This window comes from Balaenoptera borealis (genome assembly GCF_965194805.1).
Source record: "Balaenoptera borealis genome assembly, chromosome: 20".
Lineage (NCBI taxonomy): Eukaryota > Metazoa > Chordata > Mammalia > Artiodactyla > Balaenopteridae > Balaenoptera > Balaenoptera borealis.
In genome coordinates, this window is record NC_138879.1 from 21,705,023 (window position 1) to 21,729,223 (window position 24,201).

The following is a 24,201-nucleotide window of genomic DNA, read 5'->3' on the forward strand; positions in this document are numbered from 1 at the left end:
TCACAGCTTAATCTAATCTTGAATTTATCTAGACTTGATTAAAATACTTTTACTAATGCGCCCTAAATCTTTTATTCACTTGGCATCAGATACTGGATTGAGAACAGCTTAGCAGCTCTCAAGAGCACCTGGCGGGGATGCCACAATGCAAGAGCCTTCTGGCTTTCGGAGACCGCTTTCCTCCTCCCACACAGAAAACTCAGCTGCTTGGCCTTGGTTTCCTCATCTGTAAAATGGGAGGTTGGGGCACAGGGACTAGTTAACTAAATTCCCTTCCAACTCCATCAATCTGTGTATCTCAGGAGACCACTTTCCGCTCTGCTCATAAAGGAGATAAAAACCTTCTTCTTGCCACCAGGGATTTCCAAGAGGTAACCTCTTGATAGGTATTTCTTGAAATGTTCATTATTCCACTAAATAAATACCTATTTCCACACCTGTGAAGTTCTTTGAAGACGGTGAATGTATCTTATTAACCGCTGTAACTCCAGCACCTAGCGCACCGCTTGCCCTCAAGTGCGTACTTGGTCAACACGGGTGCAGGCTCTGGGGGCGGGGCCACGCAAAAGAAGTTTGAAAAGCTCCCCAGGGGATTCCAACGTACAGCCAAGGCTGGCAATAGGTGCATGTAAGGGATCGTCAGCAAGAGATGTGGCCTGAGGCCCTTGGTCATTAGACTGGGGCTGGGGCGTGGACAGGTGAGGACTCCCGGGCGGCTGGATGCAGAGACGACCCCCAAGGCCTCTTGCCTGAGAAGGTAGCTATGGACATGGGAAGGTAGCTATGGACATGGGAAGGTAGCTATGGACTCAGAGCAGCAGGAAGAGCTGAGGGAACCCAGAGGAGAGCAGATGAATGTGCCCCCAGACCCAAGGGAAGAGAAGAGGCCGCCAAGAACTGATGGCCCCATCTGTGCTCTCTAGTGCCCACCCTGCGAAGGGGGCTTCCATTTGGTGTCTGAGGACGCGGAGGCCCAGAGAGGTCCATGACTGGCCCCTGGCCACACCCAGCTGGGGGCTCCAGGGTCTCTGGTCCTTGCTGTCCCTGGCACAGCATCTGAGAGCAGAGGCAGAGCTGATGCCCTCAAGAGGAGCCAGCTCCGTCCCCTCACTCAGGGGAGAGACGGTCCTCTCCTTACAAAGGGACATGCAAAAACAGCTGATCAGGGGCTTCCCTGGTGGCGCAGTGGTTGAGAGTCTACCTGCCAATGCAGGGGACACGGGTTCGGGCCCTGGTCTGGGAAGATCCCACATGCCGCGGAGCAACTAAGCCCATGAGCCACAACTACTGAGCCTGCGCGTCTGGAGCCTGTGCTCCTCAACAAGAGAGGCCACGATGGTGAGAGGCCCGCGCACCGCGATGAAGAGTGGCCCCCGCTTGCCGCAACTAGAGAAAGCCCTCGCACAGAAACTAAGACCCAACACAGCCAAAAATAAAAATTAATTAATTAAAATTATTAAAAAAAAAAAAAAACAGCTGATCAACATCCGCATGATGAAAGACGTTTCTTTTTATGAATTTTAAGTATATATATGTATATAATGTTTCATCAGACATTTTTTTCTTTCTTTTCTTTAATCGGGGTACAGTTGATTTACAAGGTTGTGTTAGTTTCTGGTGTACAGCAAAGTGATTCAGTTATATATATATTCTTTTCCATTATAGGTTATTACAAGATATTGAATATAGTCCTCTATAGAGTAGGTCCTTGTCATTTATCTATTCATCAGACACTTTTATTAAGTCAACGCCAAATTCCTTCCCCCTTCTCCTGGGTCTGATGTGAGGCTAACATCCCTCTTAGAGGCACCCCCATTTGGAGGGGGGAGCTGGGAAAGGGACACATTAGGCATTTGTTAGTTTGTGATACCACGATAAAGGAGCTGTCCTCCTTCTCCTCCTGGGTCTGGGGATCACAGGACAGGAGGGAGTTCCCTGCCAGCAAAACTTCAGTCAAAAGAGTTCCTTCTCATCCTCCTCTCCCTGCACAGGCCTCAGGAGCCTTGCACGACCTCACCTCTCCACTGCTCCGCTGATGAGGCAGCATTATCTTGAGATAATTGTTCAAGTTTCTTCCTTGTTGAATAGTACAAAATATCTCTGAAATTAACAGGAAGATATTTTGACATAACTGGTATAACTTGTTGCTTTAATTAAATATTACCTCGCCTCATTTTATTTTAACTAGGAGTTTAAAAGTATTATTTAAAGAGTCTTTGAAATGCTTGTAACTAAGAACCAACAGAAAAAATTAAATTTAGAATACGAATGATCTCCTTAATCTCACCTTTTTGTTTTTTGTTTGCTCTAAAACATTATTGAACTTTTCGTAAGTATTTTGATTTAAGGTATCTTGGATCTTGTTACTTTGTCATCTAAGACTCATTATTTTAATACAGGGGAAAAAAAAGATTTAGCAGTTTCTTTTTATCTTGCTAAAATGTAAAGTTTGCCATCCAGTCATTTGAGTGTGATCCGTAGGTCCTTGGCAATACGTATTTGCATTCACGTTATTTCTGTTTTACTGCAGTTTTGAAAAGCATATAAGGTGCCACCAATCGTCATGTAATTTTTTTAGATGATGTAACTATAGCTATCAAAATTGATATTAAGTAATGCCTAATACTGTGATATGTAAACTTCATGAGATCTTCATTTTCACATTAAACATGAAAAAATCAACTTCAAAAAAAAAATTTTTTTTTTTTAAATTCCCACCAACAGTGTATGAGGGTTCCCTTTTCTCCACACCCTCTCCAGCACTCACTGTCTGCAGCTTCCTTGACGATGGCCATTCCGACCGGTGCGAGATGACATCGCACTGTAGTTTTGATTCGCACCTCTCTAACGGTTAATGATGTTGAGCATTCCCCCACGTGCTTGTTGGCAATCCACATATCCTCCTTGGAGAAATGTCTATCTAGGTCCTCTGCCATTCCTGGATTGGGTTGTTTGTTTCCTTGACATTGAGCTGCATGAGCTGCCTGTAAACTCTGGAGATCAACCCCTTGTCACTTGCTTCATCTGCAAATATTTTCTCCCACTCTGAGGGTTGTCTTTTCATCTTGTCCATGGTTTCCTTTGCTGTGCAAGAGCTTCTAAGTTTCATTAGGTCCCATTTGTTTATTTTTGTTTTTATTTCCATTTCTGCAGGAGGTGGGTCAAAAAGGATCTTGCTGTGATTTATGTCATAGAGTGTTCTGCCTATGTTTTCCTCCAAGAGTTTGACAGTGTCTGGCCTTACATTTAGGTCTTTAATCCATTCTGAGTTCACCTTTGTGTATGGTGTTAGGGAGTGATCCAATTTCATTCTTCTACATGTAGCTGTCCAGTTTTCCCAGCACCACCCGTTGAAGAGGCCATCTTTTCTCCATTGTACATTCTTGCCTCCTTTATCAAAGATAAGGTGACCATATGTGCGTGGGTTTATCTCTGGGCTCTCCATCCTGTTCCATTGATCTATACCTCTGTTTCTGTGCCAGTACCATACTGTCTTGACCACTCTAGCTTTGCAGTATAGTCCGAAGTCTGGGAGCCCGACTCCTCCAGCTCCATTTCTCTTTCTCAAGATTGCTCTGGCCATTCGGGGTCCCCTGTGTTTCCATACAAATTGTGAAATTTTTTGTTCTATTTCTGTGAAAAATGCCAGTGGCAGTTTGATGCTGCTCTCTGATCTGATCTCCATCGATTAGTTTTGCCTATTTTATTTTAGTTTTGCCATTCATATAAATGGCATCAAACAGTGTGTTCTTTTTGTGTCTGAATTATTTCACTCAGCATCACGTTTTTGACATTTCTCCGTATTGTTAGGCATCTCAGCCATTTGTTCTCTTTTCTTGCTGAGTGGTACTCTTCCTTTGTGAGATGTATGGAAGTTTGTTTATCTTTCCCCTGCATTTCAATCCACTTTCTTCAGCCACATTTCCTGCTGTTCCTGCCTCATTGTACCTGTCCAACCCTCTACCTGTTTCACTCCAGTGGCCTCCTGGATAGTCTTGCACCCTCACATCCGCCCCCCCCCACACACACACACACCTCACCTTTGCTTGTGCTGTTCCTTCTGTCTGGAATGAGCTGTTTTCTGCTCCTCTGCCCAGCAAAATCCCCCCTGGGGCCCAATTCTGGCAATTCCTCTTCTATGAGGCCTCTCTGGTCCCCTCCCTGCCCTGCCCTGCCCTGGACTCCTGGGGCTCTTGTTCTGCTCAAGCGGCTGTGACAGCGTTTATGGGGTCTTCTGGCAGGTGATGCCCACGTCTGGCTCTTGTGCTAGACTGAACTCCAGCAGGGGGAACAGTGCCTTACTCACTCCCTGTCCCATGGACACTGCCCAATGCCTGGAGGAGAACAGATGCCTGGCGTTAGTTGAGTGAACACATGTTAACTATCTTGCCTGAGTAACATAATATGAAAAATCAGGATGTGAATTTCACTTCCTTGCACGTTCCCGGGGGATGAGGGAGGGCAGGCCAGGCCACCTCCCAGATGGGGCCAAAGCCATCTGGGGAGGCATCAGAGAGTCTCAGAGAGAAATGCAGCGAGTCAATTCTTGAGCCTGGTTCTTCCCGTCTGAGCTTGGTTGGAGCATCCAATACCCTTTCCTCCAAGCCTGAGACTCCTTCCAAAGGAGACAGGCTTGGGTCTCTCCTCACAGCCCATGGATCTGAAAGACTCAGACTCAAATCTTTCGCCCCAAGGAATCTCTTTGATGATGTGGGTATTTGGGTTAACCCACGGGAGGCTGGAGGGGCTGATCCCATGCCTGGGACACAGTAGGTCAATCTTCTTGATGTCCCTCCCACTCTCCTTGTCTTGCCCTCACTCTTAGGCCACAGGCCTCAACGCAATCTGGCTAAGCCTTTTGGCGGGGTTCCAAAGCAGAGTGGAGGTACAGATGCTCTAAGAACAGCTCTTGTTTTTGCAAAGGGGAGTGGTCTGGAAAATTCCAGACTGGGAGTCCTCAGGGCCCTGCTTCAGTTACAGGGGTCACTTGGCGTATTTATTGCACAATATTTATTAAGCACCTGTCCTCCTGGAGGGGTTGCGGGCACTGGGACACACCAGTGAACACAGCAAAGTCCCCTTTCTAGGAGCTTCAATTCCACTCACACTCTTTTTTGGGGGGTAAAAGTTTTATTGAGATATAATTCATATACCATAAAATTCACCCATTTACTCTGTACAATTCAGTAGTTTCTGGTACATTCACAGAGCTGTGCAATTGCCAACCACGATCAATTTTAGAGTATTTTTATCACCCCCCCCAAAAGAAACTTCATGCCCTTTAGCAGTCACCTCCCATCCCCCCCCACCCCGCTCTGCCCTAGACAACCAGCAATCGACTTTGCAAGGTTAAGTTCTTTACTACATACATTCCGTTATAGCTGAATAACATTCCATTTCATGGCTGTACCATATTTTGTTTATCCATCCAGCAGTTGATACATACTTGGGTTGTTTCCACTCTTTGGTTATAATGGATAATACTGCTATGTGTGGACATAGTTTTTCATTTCTTTTGAGCCCACACCTAGGAATGGAATTGCTGGTTCATATGGTAATTCTATGTTTAGCATTTTGAGGAACGGCCAGACTGTTTCCCACAGGGGCTGCACCATCTGTTCTATGCACTCTTATTGAGGGAGGCCTCCCCTGGGCCAGACCAGAGTGAGAATTAGTAAGCTGACTGTCATTTTTCCTGTAAGACAAAATACCAGTAATTTCCAGACCAGCATTTCTTTTCCCAGCCTCAATTTAAGATGATATTATTTGCATTCTTGTCATTTTAATATTTACTCTACTAATGAGGGCTCAATATATAACCTACTTAATTTCTTAACACGATAGCTACATTTTCTCCTAAGTCACCACAGACAACTGTTTCCTCCAGAACCTTCCATCCTGGGCCACATTCTCAGCCTGAGGGGATGCCTGGTTCTGGCCAGATGAGCTGGAAAGGAGCAGGAGGGAACTTGCTGGGGTGATGAAAATGTTCTGTATCTCGACTGTGGGGTTGATTACATATTTGTCAAAACGCATCCAATTGTACACTTAAAATGGGTGGATTTTTGTGTTTAAATTTTTCTATAAAGTTGTTTTTAAAGTTATTTTTTTTAAGTAGGCTGAGGTCAAATTGTGAAGGACTTTAGATGTCATGCTAAGAAGATTGGGCTTTATCCAGGAAGTAATGGGAGGCTTATTAATCAAAGGTTTTTCGGTTCGCTTTGGTTTGGTAGCAAGTAAAAGTCCAACTCAAGACAGCTTAAGCAAAAGAGGGAATTTCTCTGAAGGGTCCAGGGGCAACTCACAGAATTCAAGGCAGATTTGGGGCTGAAAGCCTAAGGAGCCTTCTCTCAGTTTTGCCTCCCAATAACCCTGTGACCTAGCTGTAATGTACCCGCCATAGCTGAGGACACCGTGCTCAGAGAAGTAAAGTGACTTATCCAGGGATGCACAGCCAGCAGGCAGCAATGGTAAGCTTGGAGCCCAGGTCAGTCTGATGCTGATGCCTGTGTCTTGATTGGAGCAACAGAGAAGAGTTCACTCGAAAAGGCCCCTGGGAGAAACAGAGCCAAGCAGATGGAAGGAGACTGGGAGGGGGGAGGGGTGCAGAGCTTGGCCAGCAGTCTTGCTTGAGTTAGGAGCAGCTGATAGACCAAGGGGCTGGGAGGTGATGGAGGGGGACTCAGGACTGCAGATGGCCCGAGGCCTGAAGGACAGAGAGGCACGTAACTGGCTGGGGGTAGCTTTCCAAGAAAATGGGCCTGCTTCTCCAGATCCAATAGGGTAGGTCTCAGAACTTCTCTGAGCCTGTTTCCTCAAATGAAAAGGAGTTCACAGTGCCTGCGTGGGTCATCAATATTACAGATGCTGCAACAGAATGCTCCTCCTGGTACCCGGCACTGAGCAACTGCAACGATTATCGGTTATCAATATATAACTCTATATTCATAGAGCTACTGTTATTGATAATAATATTGAGTCCTTTATGCCTCTTCCTGCAACCTGCTCACCCTATCCAGCATTTTCCCTTATTCTGGGCCAGGAAGGAGGGGAGCCGAGCACCATCCCTCAGAACTTGATGGTTCCTGGAATGAACTGAGCCCGGAAGAGTGAGGGACTGAGGGCCCTTGGCGCCGGAGGAGGAGCCCAGGGGTTTGTAAGGGCAGCCTGGGTTCTCACAGCCAAAGCTGCAAGAGGACACATATTTGAGCTCTTTCGGGGATGGGGGCATCAGCACTGGGCTTGTGCCTAAGTAGGATAAATAATAGCCTATTTGTTGGGATTTGAGGTACACTGGCCCCTACATCTCTCCTCCTGCCTTGTACTATGGAATTTTATCATAGGAATCTCATTGCTTTTTCTAGAGATTCTTGGCTCCATGGAAATGTAGTCCTGGTCTCACTTGACTACTGAGCCATCCCATAAACTTCTGTGACATTGACATTGAGTTTCTCATCCCTTCCCCTGAAGGAGAAGTGTGAATGGGGGTGGGGGGAAAGAGCGCATCTGGGAGTAGAGGGGCTCACACATGCCAATCACTTATTTGTGCCGGGAGCTGTCCAAGGGCTTCAGCTACATCATCCAACTCAATCCTCACAACAGCTCTGTGCTCTAGGTGTAACCAGCTCCATTGCACAGACAAGGCTGCGGAGACTCAGGGGAGATAATGTCCCTTAATCAAGGTCACACAGCCAGGAAGTAGTGAAGTCAGGATTCCTACCCAGAAGCCCCTGCTCTTCCTACTGTGCCCCTTCTGGGAGTGGGATGGGCATGAAAAAGCATCAGCCTACATTTCACAACCTTACCCCAGAAAAGCAGTAATGTTGAGCAGTTACAGGGGCCCTGACAGGCCACACAGCCAAAACTCTGTGACCTGAGGCAGCCCAAGGCCTGAGTTCATCCCTCAAGCAGGCAGCCAAGACCCACCACCCTTCAGAGGGCTCTGCGGGTCATCCATCAGGGGCTCCAGAGTGGCAGGGCAGGCTGGGAAAATACCCAGGATGAGCAGTGAGGTCTGCGGTCCTGAAGGAAGAAACCTCACCTTCATCCCCCCACCCTCCCCACGCCAGAGGCCTAGAAGCCAGGAGCAGGGGCTCTGAGGCCTCACAGCAGCCCTGCAGGGAAAGGAGGCACCCTGGAGCCAGCTGGATGGGAAGGAACGCCTGGTCTCTCAACATAGCTCCCCTCCCAACCCTGAAAATAGCCTCTGGGAAAAGCACAGCCCCCTCTCAACCCCAGAGACAGTTCCTCCCTAGGATCTGTAGGCTTGGAGCAAAAAGTTACCCTACTCCTCAGTGCCTCTGCCTCTGCCACCCACGCCTCTGGGCCTCTGCAGGGACTGTGCCCTGGTCAGGACAGCTGGCAGCCCATGTGCTTCAACCCCCACCCTCTCCCTGTTCCCAACTCCCAGGTTATGACACAGGGGAAGGAGAAGGAGGAGATGGAGACTTAGAGGGAAAGGGGGCATGGACACCGAGGAATATAAAGGGTCTGGGAGGTCCTGACCAGAGACCCTTTTGCCGTGCCGCTCTGCACCTGCCCAGCACCATGGTAATGTCTGGTGGTCCCTGTCAGCTGTGCTCTCCAGGAGCTTGGGACGGAGGCTGGCACCAAGCGCCCCTCCTCAGGCCATTAAGGTCATGAATGAGGCCAGGGCAGCCCCCTCTGCCAGTCTGATGGCCAGGACAGCTGCCAGGGTTTCCTGTCCCTGCTTTGGGTGGTGGGCAGGAGAGGCGTTCCTGGTCAAGAGAGGGTTGAGGGTCTCAGGGGCTCCGGTGGTATGTAGCATGTGTATGGGCATCAAAGTATGTGAATCACTGGGTGTGCCTGTGTGTTGCCAGCACGAAATTCTCTGTGCACGGCTGGGTGTGTGTGGGGATCCTTGGGCTAGCATTCCTGTATGCAACTGTGTTAGTCTTTCATTTAACACGTAGTATTGAGCACCTACTAAATGTCAGGCACTGTTCTAGGTACTCGTGATACATCAGTGAACAAAACAGGCAAAGAGGCCAGCTGTCATGGTGCTTACATTGGTGGAGCGGTGGAGGGGTTACTGCTGGGGATGAAGACAAGAAAAAATAAGCATAGAATATAGTAAGTTAGAAGGTGCGGTGAGGGGGCGGGGGGAGTAGAACAAGATGAAGGGATGAGTTGCAGCGTTAAATAGGGGCGTCAGAGTAGGGTCCATTTAGAAGGCGAATTTTGAGCTGACTCCTGAAGGCGAGGCGAGGAAGTTGGTCACACGTATATCAGGAAGAAGGCTTCCAGGCAGAGTGAACGGCATGTCTGGCACTGTTGAGGAACAGCAAAGAGGCGGGAGAGGCCAGAGTGGGGTGAGGAAGGAGTCACGGAAGTTAGTGAGATCAGGGAGCTGACCAATGGCTCTATGGCGTCCTGGTGTGTTCATCTCAGGGTGTGACCCCCAGTCCATCGCCAGGCGCCCCGTTTACCTGGTGCTTTGTTCTCATCCCTGTGCACGGCCAGGTGTGCACCATTCGGCCTGGGCACCTGGAAGTCCCTTACGGCAGTAGTGTACCTGTCTATGTCCCAGAGTCTGAGGGTCCCTGGGTCTGAGCGCCCGGGCGCCCCAGCTTGCCCACCCCGCCACGCGTCGGAGGTCTGGGCGTCACGTGACCGCCCGCTTCTGCCCCGCCCTCTCCAGACGTCGGCTCTGCGCTGCGCGTGCGCATTCGGCCTGCTGTGTCTGCGGTTGCTGCCGCTGCTGAGGCCTGACGGGGCCGTGGGGGAGGAGGTGCAAGTGCCGCAGCGTCTCAGGCCCAGGGCTGCCCGTTGGCTGCCCAACTTCGGCCAGTTCAACAAGTACATAGAGAAGCTCTGCAACAGCAGGTGGGCAGGGAGGAAGGGAGGGGGAGGGGAGGAAACAGACACCACCTGCCCCCGCTACCCAACCCTACCCCACCCCACTCCCTGCGCATCGCAGCCCGGAACCGGGCTCGCAGAGCAGCCGCCTGACCTCTGCAAAGGCGTGTTCCCCAGCGTGAAGTCCAAGAACGCCAAGAACTCTAATGACGCGAACAACCCCAAGAATACTCCACCAGCAAACGCTACGAAACCCCTATCAGCGAACGCCACGAAACTCCCCCGACAGAACACCAGGAACCCGCCACCCCGGGACGCCGCGAAACCCCGACCAGCAGCCTCCTCCCGGGGCCCCAGGTAGGAGAGCCTGGGCTCGGCTGGCACCAGTCAGGGGCCTCGGAACTGGGGGCAGGTTGGGCGGGAGCGAAAGGAAGCCCTGAGGGCTGGGGGGAATCCAGGGCCCCGGGGACTTCCTTCTCCAGGCTGGGCTTTGACTTCCAGAAGCCCAGCTCAAGTCTCCCTGCCCACCGACCCTCTTTATATTCTGAGAGGGGCCCAACTCCTGCCCAGCCCGGCCCCGGTGAGAACAATAAAGAGAAACGGAATCTCTGTTGCTTCCTTGACTTCTGTGGGTCCTGGGCAAGAAGGGACCTGCCCTTGGAGGCGGGAGAGGGGTTCCTGGAGCTGCTACAGTAGGAGGAAAAAGACCTCAGCTGTGGGGTCTTCCCTGCTTCCTCCCTGCGACCCATCCACCTTCCCCCACCTCAGGCACTTACACCACTACGGGGGAGGGGCGGGGGGGCCCTAAACAAGAGGGAGAGCAGAGGTGAGAGAAGTGGGTCCCAGCAACCTCAGAGGAGGAGCTTCAGCCAGACCACCCCTCGCAAGCTTCTGCCCTGAGCAGGGCAGCTTTGATGCCAGCCTGGGAGGTCAGGGTTGGCACAGGAACAAGCAGCCCCCCAGTGTGCAGAGCGTTAAGGTCCTGCCTTTGCCCCACCCCCGGGGACCCTCTCAGCCCCTCTGGCTGTGAGCAGCGCAGGGAGAGGGCAGGCGCCCAGCCAGGCCTGTCCCCGAGAAGCTGTCTCCCCTGGGGGCAGGGGCCCCGTCCTGATCCAACTGTCACACTCAGGTATGTCCTGAGCAGAGTCCCGATTCCTGCTCCTGGGAAGTAACTACACCTCTCCCAACCTAGAGCCCATCCCCTTAGCTGCCAGGGAAAATTCTGGGACTTAAGGCTCCATCATCCAAACTCAAGCTCTATTCTCCTGCTGAAACCAGCCCCCCTCCCGGACACCCTCTTGGATGTCAGAATCAGCCTGAGCCATGTGCTTGCCCAGTGGCGGCATCCTCTCCAGCCCTTTGCCTTTTAGGGCCTAGTTCCACTTTCAAGTCGTTTGCACACACCAGACACAGCCAAGACTTGAGGGGAACCACAATTGTGGTGGTGTCGTTGCCATGGGGTCAATGTGAGGTGCTGAGCCCAGAAAAGTGGACCCCCTCATCCACCGAACCCACAAGCCCCATCTCGTCAGGCAGGACATGTAGGGGAGGCAGGAGGAGCCATTCCAGGAACCAAGAAGGTTTGAATTCTCTCACTTCTCCCCACACCCCTGCCATGACTGTCCCCTATCCACAGGTGCTCCCAGGCCAGGAAAAGAGGAGAGAGACAAGGTCACTCCCTCCCAGTCACAGACACACCAGCCCATCCCCACCTATTCTGGATGCCTGAGAAGGGCGAGGGCTGGCAAGGGCCACTGGGACCCCTCGTCAGGGCAGGCCTCCCCGGGCAGGATCCGGGTCCTCACCCTCCCAGAGCTGGAGTGTGCAATCCACAGATCGGACTCCTGGCGGTGGCCGGAGCGCCCAGCCAATGCAGCCTCCTCCCTGGAAGGCCGAGTTCCTCCTGCGGCCTCCCCTCCTGCGACTGCTTGAATAGCTCTTATGTCCAGGAGTTCACTACCTCTCAGGGCAAGTCCTTTCCAGTTTTCTGGTTCTTCGAAGATGAAACTTACAGTCAAGGAAAGCCTGCCTTCCGGAGCCCCTCCTGGAGCCGCACGGCGTTAACCGTAACCCTATTCCGCAAGCTGGAGCTGCATATATTTGAAGACTAGTCATGCCTCTGCTCGTCTGTCCACCGTGCTTCATGGAAGCAGCTGGTTGGCTGTAAGTCTGCCCTGCAGAAGCTCCCGTCCACTAGCACTTTTCTGGGTTAAGGGCCGTGCTACATGTTTCACATGCATTATTTCACGTCCTGCTCACTACAACCCCATCACTTTTCCCATTTTACAGATGAGGGACCTGAGGCTCAGAGAGGTTATGTCCTGGCCCAGAATCACACAGAGGGAACATGACACATCCTGGATTCTAACCCAGGTTCATTTGACTCTAAAGCCAATGCTGTATCCCTGTATTAGATTGCCATCTGCTGCCGGGCCTTGGACAAGCTGCTGGACCTCTCTGAGCCTCGGTTTCGTCCTCTGTAGAGTGAGGATAACAGTTTCTCCCCCCTCACAGAGAGGGTTAAATGCCCCTGGCACACAGGGGCTCCTTTTCCCAACAACCTGCTGGGCACCGTGCCGTGAGGAGCCACCCTTCAACTGAACACGCACAGTGACACACCTCTGACTGCCCAGAGGAGGGCAGCTCCGATGCCACAGGTGTAACCGGTGACTGTCTTAACCCCAGTCATTCCTCTGGGCTGGGCTGTCGCGCCCGCCCCCATGCCAAGGACACTTTAGTATAAATGAGCGCTTCACCTACTGCCTAGGCTATAGGAAAGCATTGATGGGGGTGCATTTGCGGGCAGGGCTGCCATCAAGCCAATGATCAGGAGGGTCTAGAGATGCTGAAATGGGACGATTCAAGCTTCACTGACTTGCTGAATGAACCTGGGGGAGTCCCTGCCTCCTCTTGGGCCACAATTTGCCCCTCTGTGAAGTGGAGAGGATGAGCTGGATGGCTCTGATGACCCTACAGACGTTCTGGATCATTCCTAACACCCTTGTTTCCCTTCTCCTCCCCCTGGCCTCCCCCTTTCTTCCTGTGCATTGGGCCTGCTCCTGCCCCGACCTGGGGTCCACAGAGACACACAGAGAGAATGAGGCTATGACTTTGATGTGCTTTATTTAGCCTGCGTGGGAGCAGGGAGCAAGCTGCGGCCAGAGCCAAGGGTGCGGAAGGGAGAGCTGGGCCGGCACTGCCCTGGAGTCAGAGGTGCAGGAGGTGGCTTTACGAGTCCATTGGGCTGAGCTGCCTGTAAGGAGAGGGCAGAACATGGCAGCATGAGTGGGTAGTCCTCGTGCCCTTGGGAGCCCTCAGGCCAGCCCTAGGCCCCTGTTCTCCCGTCCCCGACACACACCCCCGTTTCCGCCCCAGGCATCTGGACACACAGGGCAGGGAACCAAGCCCACCTGGGGGCAGCTGCGTTGGGGGATCCACACTCCGAGAAGTCCAGCGAGCCTTCTTGGTCTCTTTTCCCATACCTGGGAAGGGAGAGGTAGCTGGGGTCAGCGCTGTGCCGAGGTGCCAGCTCACCTGCCTCATGCCTACCCCTGGGCACCATCCCGCCCGGGGCACATGGGCCCAGGCCAGATCAGTAGAGATGCTCTGCTTTCCCAAGAGCATGAAAGGGTCTAGGGCTGGGGTCTCTCTCCCTCTCTCGCACACACCTGGGCCTGGTCAACATGTTGATGTATCTGCGGAGCTCAGCTGCGTACTGGGCCATCTGCTCCGGCGTGGCATTGTCCCCCGGGTATACTGGCTCCAGCGGGGCCCCCCGGGCACCCAGTGGTGGCTGCAGCAACAGAGCCACGCCCGTGGACAGGAGCAGCAGGAAGAGGCAGCGGCGAGCGGCGGCCATCTGAGGAGCAAGGAGCAGGGAGATAGAGACAGCACGCAGCCCACCTGCCCAGCCCCCCAGCCCGTCACCCATGTCTCCAAGCCTGGGACGAAGAGCAAAGGGCTACTCGGACCTGACCACCCCTCCTCCCAGACCCTGCCCTGGAGAGCACGACAGCCCCTCTCAGGAGCAGCGCAGCAGGCGGAGCTTAGCCAGGGCCCGGGCAAAGCAGAAAAGTGTAGCAGAGAAGGTGGAGCCGTGGGGCAGGAGACACAGGACTCATGACATCCAGGGCCTGATGGCTCTGAAGAGGCAGGTGCGGGGTGGGAGTTGGAGGGGAGGGGCTGCTGGGAAGTAAGGGCACGCCCGCTCCCCTGCAGGTTGGGGGCACACAGAATGAACTTGTGAACCAAAGGGCAGGAATCCATTGCCTGTTGGTGTGCTGCCCTCCCACCCTCCCCAGCCTCCCCGCCACGGGTAGACATGCTGATGCAGGTCCTGGAGAGGACACCACAGCCCCTGTCGCTGTGAGCAAGAGGCCAGCCACACGCGTGGATTTGTGTTCACGGCCACCATCCCCTGCCCCCCACACATTTGCAGTCTTCTTTTCAGCAGCAGGCTGCTCTTCCAGGGTGCTGGATTTGTCCAGATGTAGAGCCAGACCCACGTAGACCTCAGGCCTCCGGAGGCCCCCAGCCCTGCAAGGCACCGGCTCCTTCCCCACATCCCAGCCCGAGCCCCTCCGAGCCCCCCGACCCCCGGAGCTCAGGGCAGGCTGAGCCCACTTACCCTGAATCCTGAGGGAGCGGGCGCTGGACCAAGCGGGTGCCTGCCTCAGGCCGGATGGATCCCCCTGCCCTTGGCCATGGCCCTTTTATAGTCCTCAGCCCCCCAGAGTCCCCGCCTCCAGTCAGCCTCTCTCACTCCCCAGCCCTCACCCCCTCCTCCCACCGTCTCCCGGGTGCCCGCAACGCCAGCGCTAGGGCCAGGTACAGGAGGGGAACAGGGAAGTGTTATGGGTGCCACACTAGCAGCATAACGGGTAAAAGTTATGGACCACAATCAGTCTCCTGTAGGCCCCCCTCTGCCTTCGGGCACGGAGCAGGCTTAGTTCAAGAAGGACGGGGTTCTGGGACATCAGGATAACTGGAAGGTTCTGATTACAGGCTTGGGAACAGCCCCACCTGCCTCCAAAGGATTAACCCAAATCCTCAAACAGATTCCCTCAGGGCAGAAGATTGAGGCTGTGGCTCAGAGACTCCAGGGATGAAGGCTGGAGACTCAGGACTTCCCTTCCAGTTTGTGATTAGAACAAGATGGGAACGGGGGAGATGCTTCAGGTAACCAGGGAATGTGGAAAGGAGTGGGGACCCAGGCAGGGAGAAACCCTCTCCCTGGCTGATGTATAGGATGCAGAATGAGAACTGATGTGCCCGGGGGGAGGGGGGTGCCAATATCTGGTAGCCGTTTCCCAGCACCCCCATTCCAGGGAAGTGATAAAAACCAGCATCATTTGGAAAGCCTTGAATTTTCCAAAGTGTTCCCAGCTCAGTCACCTCAGTGAGTTCCTTCAACAACCCATTTTACAGATTCAGAAACTAAGTCTCAGAGACATTAAGTAACTAGCCTCAGGCCACATAACTAGTCAGTGTGAGATACAGGGTTTGAAACAAAGTCTAACTCCAAAATCTGGACTCTTCTAAGTAGAGCTGTTAAAATATTGCTATAATTTCCTGCTTTTTGGCTGAGAAACGTGAGGCTCACAGAGGCGAAGACACTAGCCCAAGATCACACAGCTGTCCAGGACTCAAGTTCTGGCTTAGATTCCCAACCCCACCAGCACCAGCAGTCCCCCCACCCCACCCCGCCCCCAGGAGCCTCTGAGCCTCCCCTGTTCAGTGTCCCTTCCCCAGCCCCCAGCCCCTCCTCAGCTCAGGCCAAGGAGCATAAGTGACTGTCTGAATAACTCAGTGGAGCCTGAGTAGGGAGCAAAGGACTTCTCACCCCTGAGGTTCTGCTGTCCCAGATCAGGACACCAAAAGAGTGTGTCAGGAGAGGATTTGTTGGGGGGGCCGGGGAGGGTGAGGACTGGAGGTGATGCTGCAGGGATCTGAGCTTTGCTTTTCCTCAAGATAATGAGGATTAAGGAAGCCTCAGGAAACACCAGTGTTCTGCCTTGTTCCTCTCAATTCTGATTTCTGGCAACAAGAAGAACAATAATGCTTCACCCGACAACAACTTACATTCTGCAAAGCAAATATGGAGGTCGTTCTGTCTCTGCTAGCCCTGGCCCTTCTCTGGGCCTCGGGATCCCACTTGGTAAAACAAGGGTGAATTAGTGGCTGGTCCCAGGAGGGCCTCTGGTGAAGCCAGCAGAGGCTGCAGGCTGCCACTAGAGGGCGCCAGGCTCCAACCCTAGTTCAACAGGTCTGGTCTCCCACAGGACTGTAGTGCTGTGGGACGGGTTCTGGCCACCACCCCCGTCAGCTCCCAGCCCCTGCAGACAGATGGTAGACCTGGGGATTGACTCAAGTGCTGGGCCATCTATAGTTTTGTCCTGTCACAGAGGGGACATAGCTTTGTCAGTGCCTAAGAAATGACAGTTACTCTACAATGTCAGCTGAACCTACAGCTTTCGTTTTTCTCCTTTGCAAACAAGTGATTCCTCTTCTGGGTCCTCTCAGGGATGTTGTGACAACTGAGGAGGAAGGGGTAGTGGATGTGCTTTCTAAACCGTATGGCTGTGTCCAGACTGGCGATGCTTCTCACTCACCTTCGTATATTCCCAGGGCTTGCCATGAAGCCCTGCTTAGAGAAGCACCAAGGACTTACCTGCAGACAGAGTAAGTGAAGGCAGAAGTGGTCTCTCTCCCCCTGCCAAACCCCATGCCTCTGGGACGGGGACGATGGCCATTGGGCAGTGTTGGGGATGGCGTAAGGGCTCAATGAGACAAGGAAAGGAAGACCCCAGAAACACCTGGGGTCACAAGGTGAAGGGACAGTAGCAAGGGGCACGGGGGTCCCCACTTATGGGACTGCAAGAGCAGGAATTGGACCAGCATCGCATCCTCCATACCCGCCCGCCCCCCCCCCCCCAACAAGAGTTCCTCCAAAGCAGCCTGGGCCAACTCTTAGGCCAATGTCTTATTCCCACACTGGATGGCAGCAGGAGAGGTGGCGAAAGCTAAGCAGTGGCCACCCCCAGATACCAGGAACCCAAGGGGTCCCCCATTCCCTGGGGAAACCCTTGGGCTGAGGATTCTCACACACACCTTGGGCCCCTGTCCCACCCCCTCAGGACCAACTCAGGACCAACTAAGGGCTCAGGTCACTAATTTGGAACCCGGGCTCTGTCTCCACTTCCCTCCGCCCTGGGGACTCCATCTGCCTCCAGGGTCCCCTGCAGGCTCAGGAGTGCTCAGTAGCTCTCCCTGCCCACAGTGCCTGCAAAAGCAAATCCTATCATTGTCAGCTCAAATTTGTCCTGAAGAGGAAGGCTTCTTTCTTGCTAAGAGAAAGGCTAAACCAATCCATATAATAACGTGTTGGGGGAGAGGGATGGATGAATGGGGAGGAAAGAAAAACGTAGGGACTGGCTGTGGAAGGAGGGAAGTTTTTCCTTTGGGGTGCAAGGGAGCGATGCCATAGCAGTTTTGAGATGGGTTAGGAGTGAGTAGGAGAAGAAAGGAAAAGAAAGGGGCTACTCATAAACATGTGCCAGGCTATGCCAAGCTGACCTGTAGATTCAGCTCTCCTACTCACCAGTTCTGCCATTCATTAGCTGTGTGAACTTTAACAACTTACATCATCTCTCTAAGCCTTAAAGCAGCGAACCATTATTATTATTTAAGGTGTAAGGATCCCTGTTTTACCAGTTTAACCAGTGAAGAAATAAATGCAATGAAATTAAATGCAGTGAAGAAATAAATGCAGTGAAATGAAATGACTAGGCCAGTCACACAGCCAATGAATGGCAGAGATGGGACTCAAATCCAGATCTTTTTTTTTTTTTTTCCACATCCAGATCTTTTGTCCCTGAGGCTATTGCACCAACCGTGGGGTCCCTGACCTTGAAGAACTCCTGGTGTGAGAGCTCAGACTCGGGCTACAGATATACTCAGGGCAGACCAGGAAGGTTCCGAAGGAAATGAGACTTGAGGTGGACGTGAGGAATGGTGAGGGGTGAGGGGATGCTATTTCACAGAAGCAGGGAGGTGGCAGCAGGACTGAGCGGTTCAGGGGCGCACATCAAGGAATCGTGGGAGATGCCACCAGAGGAGAAAGGGTGTGTATCAGGAGTCTTGCATTTCTGGCAGAAGCATTTAGATTTAACAGTTAATGGAATCAGAACAGGCATAGCGTGGGCTCTCTTACCTCTGTCCCCAACTCTATGGCCTCCTGTAAGTTTTTCCCCTTCTCTGGGCCTCGAAATTTCCATCTGCTCAATAAATAGATAAGACCAAATGATTTCTAGTTGTTGTTCAAAGGAGATGGTGTTTGTAGCAGATTAGGCTAGTTGCCCCAATATCCACTCTCTCCTCCTTCCATCATAAAAGAGTTTAAAGCGGGCACATGGCCATTCAGCTGAAGACATCTCCTGGGCTGTTCTTGCAGTGAGGTAGGGCCATATGACTAAGTTTTAAGCAATGAGATGAGAATTTGAGTGACTTGTGCCATTCTGTTTTGACAAGTGGATGTACCCCCCTGTGGCAAAAGGTACCAACAGTGACCACAAAAATACTTCCTATCCCACATGTAGTTCTACGATGAGGTCTAAGTCCCCTCTTTTTGAATGCAGGTGAACCTGTGACCGCTTGGACCAGTAGAGTATAGTGGAAAATGCTATGTGACTTCTGAGGCCAGGTCATAAAAGGCAATTGTTATGAGTTAAATTGTGTTCTGCTACCCCCCCTTCCAATTCATATGTTGAAATCCTAACCCCCACTACCTCAGAATGTGACCCTATTTGGAAATAGCGTCATTGCAGATGTAATTAATTAAGATGAGGTCATACTGGAGTAGGGCAGGCCCCTAATCCAACATGACTATTGTTATTATAAAAAGGGAAATTTGGACACAGAAGCGGACACCCATAGAGGGAAAATGATGTGAAGAGACACAGAGTGAAGACACCCATCTAGAAACCAAAGAGAGAGGCCTGGAACAGATCCTTCCCTCACAGCCCTCAGAAGGAACCAACACTGCCAAACACCTTGATTTCAGACTTCTGGCCTCCAGAACTGTTGTTAAACCACCCAGTTTGTGGTACTTTGTTACAGCAGCCCTAGCAAACTAATACAGCAATGTAGCCGCCTTCTGCTTCCCTTGGAGCATTCATTCTGGGGGAAACCAGCTACCGTGTAAGTCCAACTACCCCAAGACATCATGCTGGAGAGGCCACACGTAGGTGCCGGGCTGGGATCCCAGACGACAGCCAACAGCACCTGCCAGACCCAGCCAACCTCTGACAGCCACTGCATGAGAGGCTCCAAGGGACAACTGCCTAGTCAAGCCCTTCCCAATCCTGACACACCAAATCATGAGTGAAATACAGTGGTTATTTAAGCCACTAAGTTATAGGATAACTTGTTACACAGCATAGTAACGAGCGCACCTCCTCTTTCTCCTTCCCCCCCTTCCCAGTGACTAGAACATGGTTGCAGTGATGGTGGGCCGTCTTCAGTCGTGTAGATGAGGGCGTGGGGAAGCCTCAGAATAGAAACCTGGGATGTTGGATGCCCCCATGGAGCGGAACTGCCAACTCCCGAGATGCCACTCTTATTTTATGTAGGAGAAAAATAAACTTCTTTCTTGTTTAAGCCATTTTTAATTCTGTCTTTATCTTAAAAGCCAGATCAATACCCTAGCAATATAATGTATGTAAAACAAATAGCTCAGTGTCTAGCACATAAGTAAGTACTTTTTTTTTTTTTTTTTTGGCCACCTGCGCAGCTTGCGGGATCTTAGTTCCATGACCAGGGATCGAACCTGGGCCCCTACAGTGAAAGTACTGAGTCCTAACCACTGGACCACCAGGGAATTCCCAGTAAGCACTTAAAAAAAAAAAAAAAAAAGTAGCTATTTACATTGTCGTCATTAATGTTACATCTAAGGTTCCCTCCAGCTCCAACATTGGTTGAGTCTGATCAGCAGTGGATTAACCACCTCTCAACACTCCCCCCGTGGACGTGAGGCGAACCCATGTCACTGATGTTGAACCAGACACGTCAAACTGGGCAAAAATTGTCTGTGGCCATATAATTTCTACCAGGGTTCTCTTCTATTAGCCTCAAAATGACCACGGCTCTCCCAAGCAGACCAACAGACAGTGGACCATGGACACCAACACAGATTCACATCCTCCCACTTCTCCAACCACAAAATGAACCGAAGCTTGTGGCAGCCATTGCGTGCTCCCATCCCACCTCTCCTGGGGCGCGGGGTGGGATGGGGAGGGGATAGAGTAGAGGAGAGAAGACAGGGGGAATTGTGATGGGAAGTGGGTCTCAGATAATGGCAATCTTGTAGGGAGAGGAAACCAGAGAAATGAACTAACTCCACCCCCCAAGCAATCAACAAAGGCTTCTGGGATGAGGTAGCCATTACCCTGAAGCTGATCTCCAGACTGAAGAGAGGGAAAGGGATCTCCAGGCAGGGGGAGTGGCCTGGGCAAGGGCTTAGAGCATTAGAGTCCACACAGCCTGTGACCTGACCAGGCCCTGGACCTGCTTCCATCTCACCCTTCTGCCCTACCTTCAGGGAGGCCGGAGGCAGCGCAGGGGAGGGTAGGTGTTAGAGCCCCAGGGACTCCAAGGCAGGTTGTGTCTGAGCAGGGGCCTCTTCTGCAACTATGGCAGAGCCAGCTTGAGGGTCTCCTCCCAGAGCCACCTAATGAAGATATCCTTGTCATGGCCTTGTCACAAGGAGGGCACGGTTAGTAACTTATCTGCTGGGTGTAAATTCAGAAAGGGGAGGGCGGCTGCTGAGAGAAAGGACAGCCTCCACACTCCCATTGCCCCTCCTGCCCAGGGAACGGACGTGTTAGAAATGACCCCTTCCCCCAGCACACACACCCATCTCACCCCCCAAATAACTCTCCCTCCACAGCCCCATCTCGGGTCCCATCTCCACCCGCAGCCACTACAGCCCGGGGGTTAGTGATACACCTCCTCGGGGTAACCGGGGTGTTGGTGTCAAGCCCACGCTCCCAAGCACCTTCATCTTCGGGGGAGGGGGGCAACTCTGTCTCCACCTGCTCTCCTGGGCCGCCTCGCATGCTCCTTTCCACACTTTTCACCCTTCAGCAACAATTCTTGCTGCTCCTCTCTACCCCTTTTGAAGAACTTCCAACCTGTCCCCACCCCACCGGACTAGAGAGTTCCAGAGGACCCTAGTCTGGATGCTATCCACTCCCCGCGCCGAGTGGCAGCGTTTTCTCTAAGCTCGGATCAGAGAGAGCCCCCCCACCCCACCCCGCCACAACTCCACCCCAGCCCTGGCCTGGGGCGCCTTTTGTCTCACGTGCCATCTTCTATCCTCCCAGCTCTCTCGTCTCCACCCTCCACTCCCACCTGGATGCCACCTCCACGAAGGAGAAGGGAAAGGAAATAGAAACCCACGCTTTCCATTTCAGTGAAATTTGCTCTTTATTTAGGGACCAAGGGGCGGGGGTACCGAGAAATGGAATGAGGACCCCACCCCGAACCCTCCCCAGACGCAGCAAGCGGGAGAGGAATCCAGGTTCCGGGGTCAGGAGCAAACATGCAAATGAGGTCGGTGCATTAGCATATCTTTCAGGAGGCCTTGGGGGTCTTCACCACAGGTAGGCGCCTTCTGGCCTGTAGGAGGGAAAGGAAAGGAATCACACGGAGCCCGGCGTCGGATCTGGGGAGGCGAGACTTGGGGAAAGTACTAGGTGGCGGTGCCAGGGTGGCAGTAGGACCAGGCCACGCTCCAGGAGACAGGGCGTGTGGCGGGGCGCTTTTACCGCGACTTGACGGGTCGGTCCTCGGGATCGGGGAAGAGCAGCTTGGAGAGTAGAGCTTCCGAGATGTCACGTTTCCCGTACCTGCGGGGCGGGGCCAGTGATGGGCGGGGTCAGGCCCGGCCGCGCCCCTAGTGGCGACCCCGGCCCGCCCACCCCGCGCACGAGCTCACCGCTGCCGAGTGACCAGGTTGAGGTAGTGGCGCAGAGAGAGGTAGTAGCGCTTCAGCTCCTCCGGCGAGGCGAGTGCGCCGGGAGCCTCGGGTTTGGGGGGGTAGGCGTCGACCAGCGTCCCCAGGCAGAAGAGCAGGGCCAGCAGCACTGTGGCCATGGCGGGCCACGGCCTGCGCACCGTCACCATCTGGAGAAGGGGCACTGGAGTCAGCCCGAGCCTCTACCCCCGAGGCAGGAGGCTGAGGCTGCCGTGGGGCCCACGCTCCAGCGGCCTGTCTGGGGCTGGTACCCGACCAAGGGTCAGCCACCTGCTCGCTGTGTGTTCTCAGGCACTGCACCGTCTCTGGCCTCAGTTTCCTCATCTGTCAGAGGGGCATAAGCCCTGCCTGCCTCCACCCGTGTGACCCAGAAGGGTAGATGGAGGAAGAAGGCTATGCTGGCAATGGGGGCTCCCCCGCCTCTCTCCTTCCCACGTCGGCTGGCCCCCTTCCAATCCAGCTTCCCGCCACTCAGTCCCAGTTTCCCCCATCCTAGCCTCAGTTTCCCCACCAGATAGCCTGGGATCCCCAGCACCAGACCGTTCCTGGGTCCCAGGCCACTCACAGCGACAGCTCCAGAGGCAGAGATGATCAGGAGATGGAAGGCGAGAGGAGTCCCAAGGGCTCGGCTGCTGCAGGTCGGGCTTCGGCCTCCTCAGCTCGGGGCTTTCCCTGCGGGGCTTATATCCAGGCCTGGAAAGGGAGGGGGAGCCGGAGGGGGGAGGGCTCTTCTTCCTTCCTCCCTCCACCCCATGCCAGATCGCTGAGCTTACACCCAGACAGTGCGTGATGTCTCCACCTCCAAGGAGCCGGGGGAGGGGGGAGCTCCCGCACTCGGACTCAGGGTACCTCTGGATAGGGTGCCTAGCCAGAACCCCATCTTCACCCCACAGCCCCCCAACAGCAGGTCTAGCCTTCGGAGGAAGTGAAGCATTTGGATCTAGGTTCCTGGAATGACCCCTAGGATCAGGGCGGAGATTCCATCTTTCCTAGCCTGTCCACGGGTGGGAGTGGGGGCTTGGGGGGAGGGGGGCAGGAGGCCAAACCCACTTTTTCCAGCCTGCGGGACCTGTGACCACTCCTTCCAAAAGGCAGCCTTTTCAACCCCTACTCCGTAATATGTTGGAGGAGGACCAAGGAGTGACAGGACCTGTGGGGAAAACTCTCTCTCTACCGGAGGCAGGGATGGGAGCTATAACCTTGGCTCTTCACCTGCTGTTTATGATGTCCTGGAGGAGAGGCCTCTCTGGACACCCCACTATGTCTCCTGTCTGTTAAAGTGTTGGGGAGGGCTTCCCTGGTGGTGCAGTGGTTAAGAATCCGCCTGCCAATGCAGGGGACGCGGGCTCAAGCCCTGGTCCGGGAAGATCCCACATGCTGCGGAGCAACTAAGCCCGTGCGCCACAACTACTGAGCCTGCGCTCTAGAGCCCGTGAGCCACAACTACTGAGCCCGAGTGCCACAACAATTGAAGCCCATGCACCTAGAGCCCGTGCTCTGCAATAAGAGAAGCCACCCAAAGAGAAGCCCGCGCACCGCGACGAAGAGTAGCCCCCGCTCGCCACAACTAGAGAAAAGCCCATGTGCAGCAGCAAAGACCCAACGCAGCCAAAAATAAAAATAAATAAATTAAAAAAGAAAAAAAAGAGTTGAGGAGAGGGGCGGGAGGAGGCAAAAGCCAGTCCCCTCCCCAGAAGCAGCTGAGTCAGCCACCTGTGCACCCAGCCTGACACATACAGACTCAGGTCCAGAAGCCTTGCACAGAGACCCCTTGCAAGGCAATGTGCCCCCATCTCCATCCAGGTATCACTCAGGGCACTGGTGTCTTATGGGATTGAGTGATGCCAGGGCTGCCCAAGAACATGCCACCATCCCCAGCCCATCACGATCTCCACTGGGCTCAGGGGCAAATATCCACAGCCAGGGCCTTTGAAGGAAACAGGAAAGGACTCCTGTTTATTAAGCACCTACTGTGTACTGGGCAGTACATGATTTCAGGCCCCAAAACACAGTGAGCTGAGTTTCTCCCCATTTTACAGATGAGGAAACTAAAGCTCTAAGAGGTAAGGAAACAACAGCCACGGTCACCCAGGATTCAGACAAGACAAAAGGGCTGAGGCAGACCCCAGGAAGAGTCCCACTCAATCATGGTGGACAGAAAGGCTTACTACCTAGGATAACCATGGGGCTTAGGCATGGGAGCAGGGGGAGGGAAGCTAAGTATGGGGTCTGCTAACCCCATCAGACCCACCTGCCCCCAGCAGGAAAAGAGAGGGCGACTGGGGAGTCTCCCCATAAAGCCACTTGCAGCCCCCTTTCCCTGGCCTGGCTGGATCCTCCAGTGCTTC

General features: G+C 53.3%; 3 protein-coding genes across 8 annotated transcripts; 1 reads left to right on the top strand and 2 right to left on the bottom strand.

Annotated features, from left to right (window-relative positions):
* Positions 1–8,652: 8,652 nt before the first annotated feature.
* On the top strand, positions 8,653–21,062 carry LOC309618165 (uncharacterized protein; the record flags this gene model as incomplete). Of its 5 annotated transcripts, none has more annotated exons than XM_082371524.1 (3): positions 8,697–9,846; positions 9,997–10,176; positions 11,456–11,930. In XM_082371524.1, the coding sequence occupies exons 1-3, from the start codon at positions 9,542–9,544 to the stop codon at positions 11,928–11,930; spliced, it is 960 nt and encodes a 319-aa protein (XP_082227650.1). In that variant the 5' UTR covers positions 8,697–9,541. The 5 variants fall into 5 exon arrangements, 4 of the variants coding, with proteins under 4 accessions (XP_082227649.1, XP_082227650.1, XP_082227651.1 ...); XM_082371526.1 differs by lacking the exon at positions 11,456–11,930 and adding exons at positions 16,447–16,500; positions 19,301–21,062 and having other exon boundaries at positions 8,709–10,176; XR_014238339.1 differs by lacking the exon at positions 11,456–11,930 and having other exon boundaries at positions 8,653–9,846; positions 9,984–10,424.
* PPY (pancreatic polypeptide) lies at positions 12,945–14,514 on the bottom strand. 2 transcript variants are annotated; one of them, XM_082371545.1, is made up of 4 exons: positions 14,447–14,501; positions 13,488–13,678; positions 13,230–13,301; positions 12,945–13,072 (listed from the first exon to the last, which is right to left on the bottom strand). In XM_082371545.1, exons 2-4 carry the CDS (start codon positions 13,676–13,678, stop codon positions 13,048–13,050), a joined length of 288 nt encoding a protein of 95 aa, XP_082227671.1. In that variant the 5' UTR covers positions 14,447–14,501; the 3' UTR covers positions 12,945–13,047. The 2 variants fall into 2 exon arrangements, with proteins under 2 accessions (XP_082227671.1, XP_082227670.1); XM_082371544.1 differs by lacking the exon at positions 12,945–13,072 and having other exon boundaries at positions 13,134–13,301; positions 14,447–14,514.
* Positions 21,063–21,192: 130 nt separating the features above from the next.
* PYY (peptide YY) lies at positions 21,193–22,815 on the bottom strand. The gene is made up of 3 exons (XM_082371546.1): positions 21,815–22,815; positions 21,645–21,725; positions 21,193–21,495 (listed from the first exon to the last, which is right to left on the bottom strand). Exons 1-3 carry the CDS (start codon positions 22,000–22,002, stop codon positions 21,471–21,473), a joined length of 294 nt encoding a protein of 97 aa, XP_082227672.1. The 5' UTR covers positions 22,003–22,815; the 3' UTR covers positions 21,193–21,470.
* Between the last annotated feature and the right edge of the window lie 1,386 nt (positions 22,816–24,201).

Coding starts and splice junctions, on each gene's coding strand:
- PYY (XM_082371546.1), bottom strand. CDS start 22,002: ATGGTGACGGTGCGCAGGCCGTGGCCCGCCATGGCCACAGTGCTGCTG. Junction 21,726..21,814: donor AACCTGGTCACTCGGCAGCG/GTGAGCTCGTGC, acceptor CCCGCCCCGCAG/GTACGGGAAACGTGACATCT. Junction 21,496..21,644: donor GACCGACCCGTCAAGTCGCG/GTAAAAGCGCCC, acceptor TCCCTCCTACAG/GCCAGAAGGCGCCTACCTGT.
- PPY (XM_082371544.1), bottom strand. CDS start 13,678: ATGGCCGCCGCTCGCCGCTGCCTCTTCCTGCTGCTCCTGTCCACGGGC. Junction 13,302..13,487: donor AACATGTTGACCAGGCCCAG/GTGTGTGCGAGA, acceptor CTCCCTTCCCAG/GTATGGGAAAAGAGACCAAG.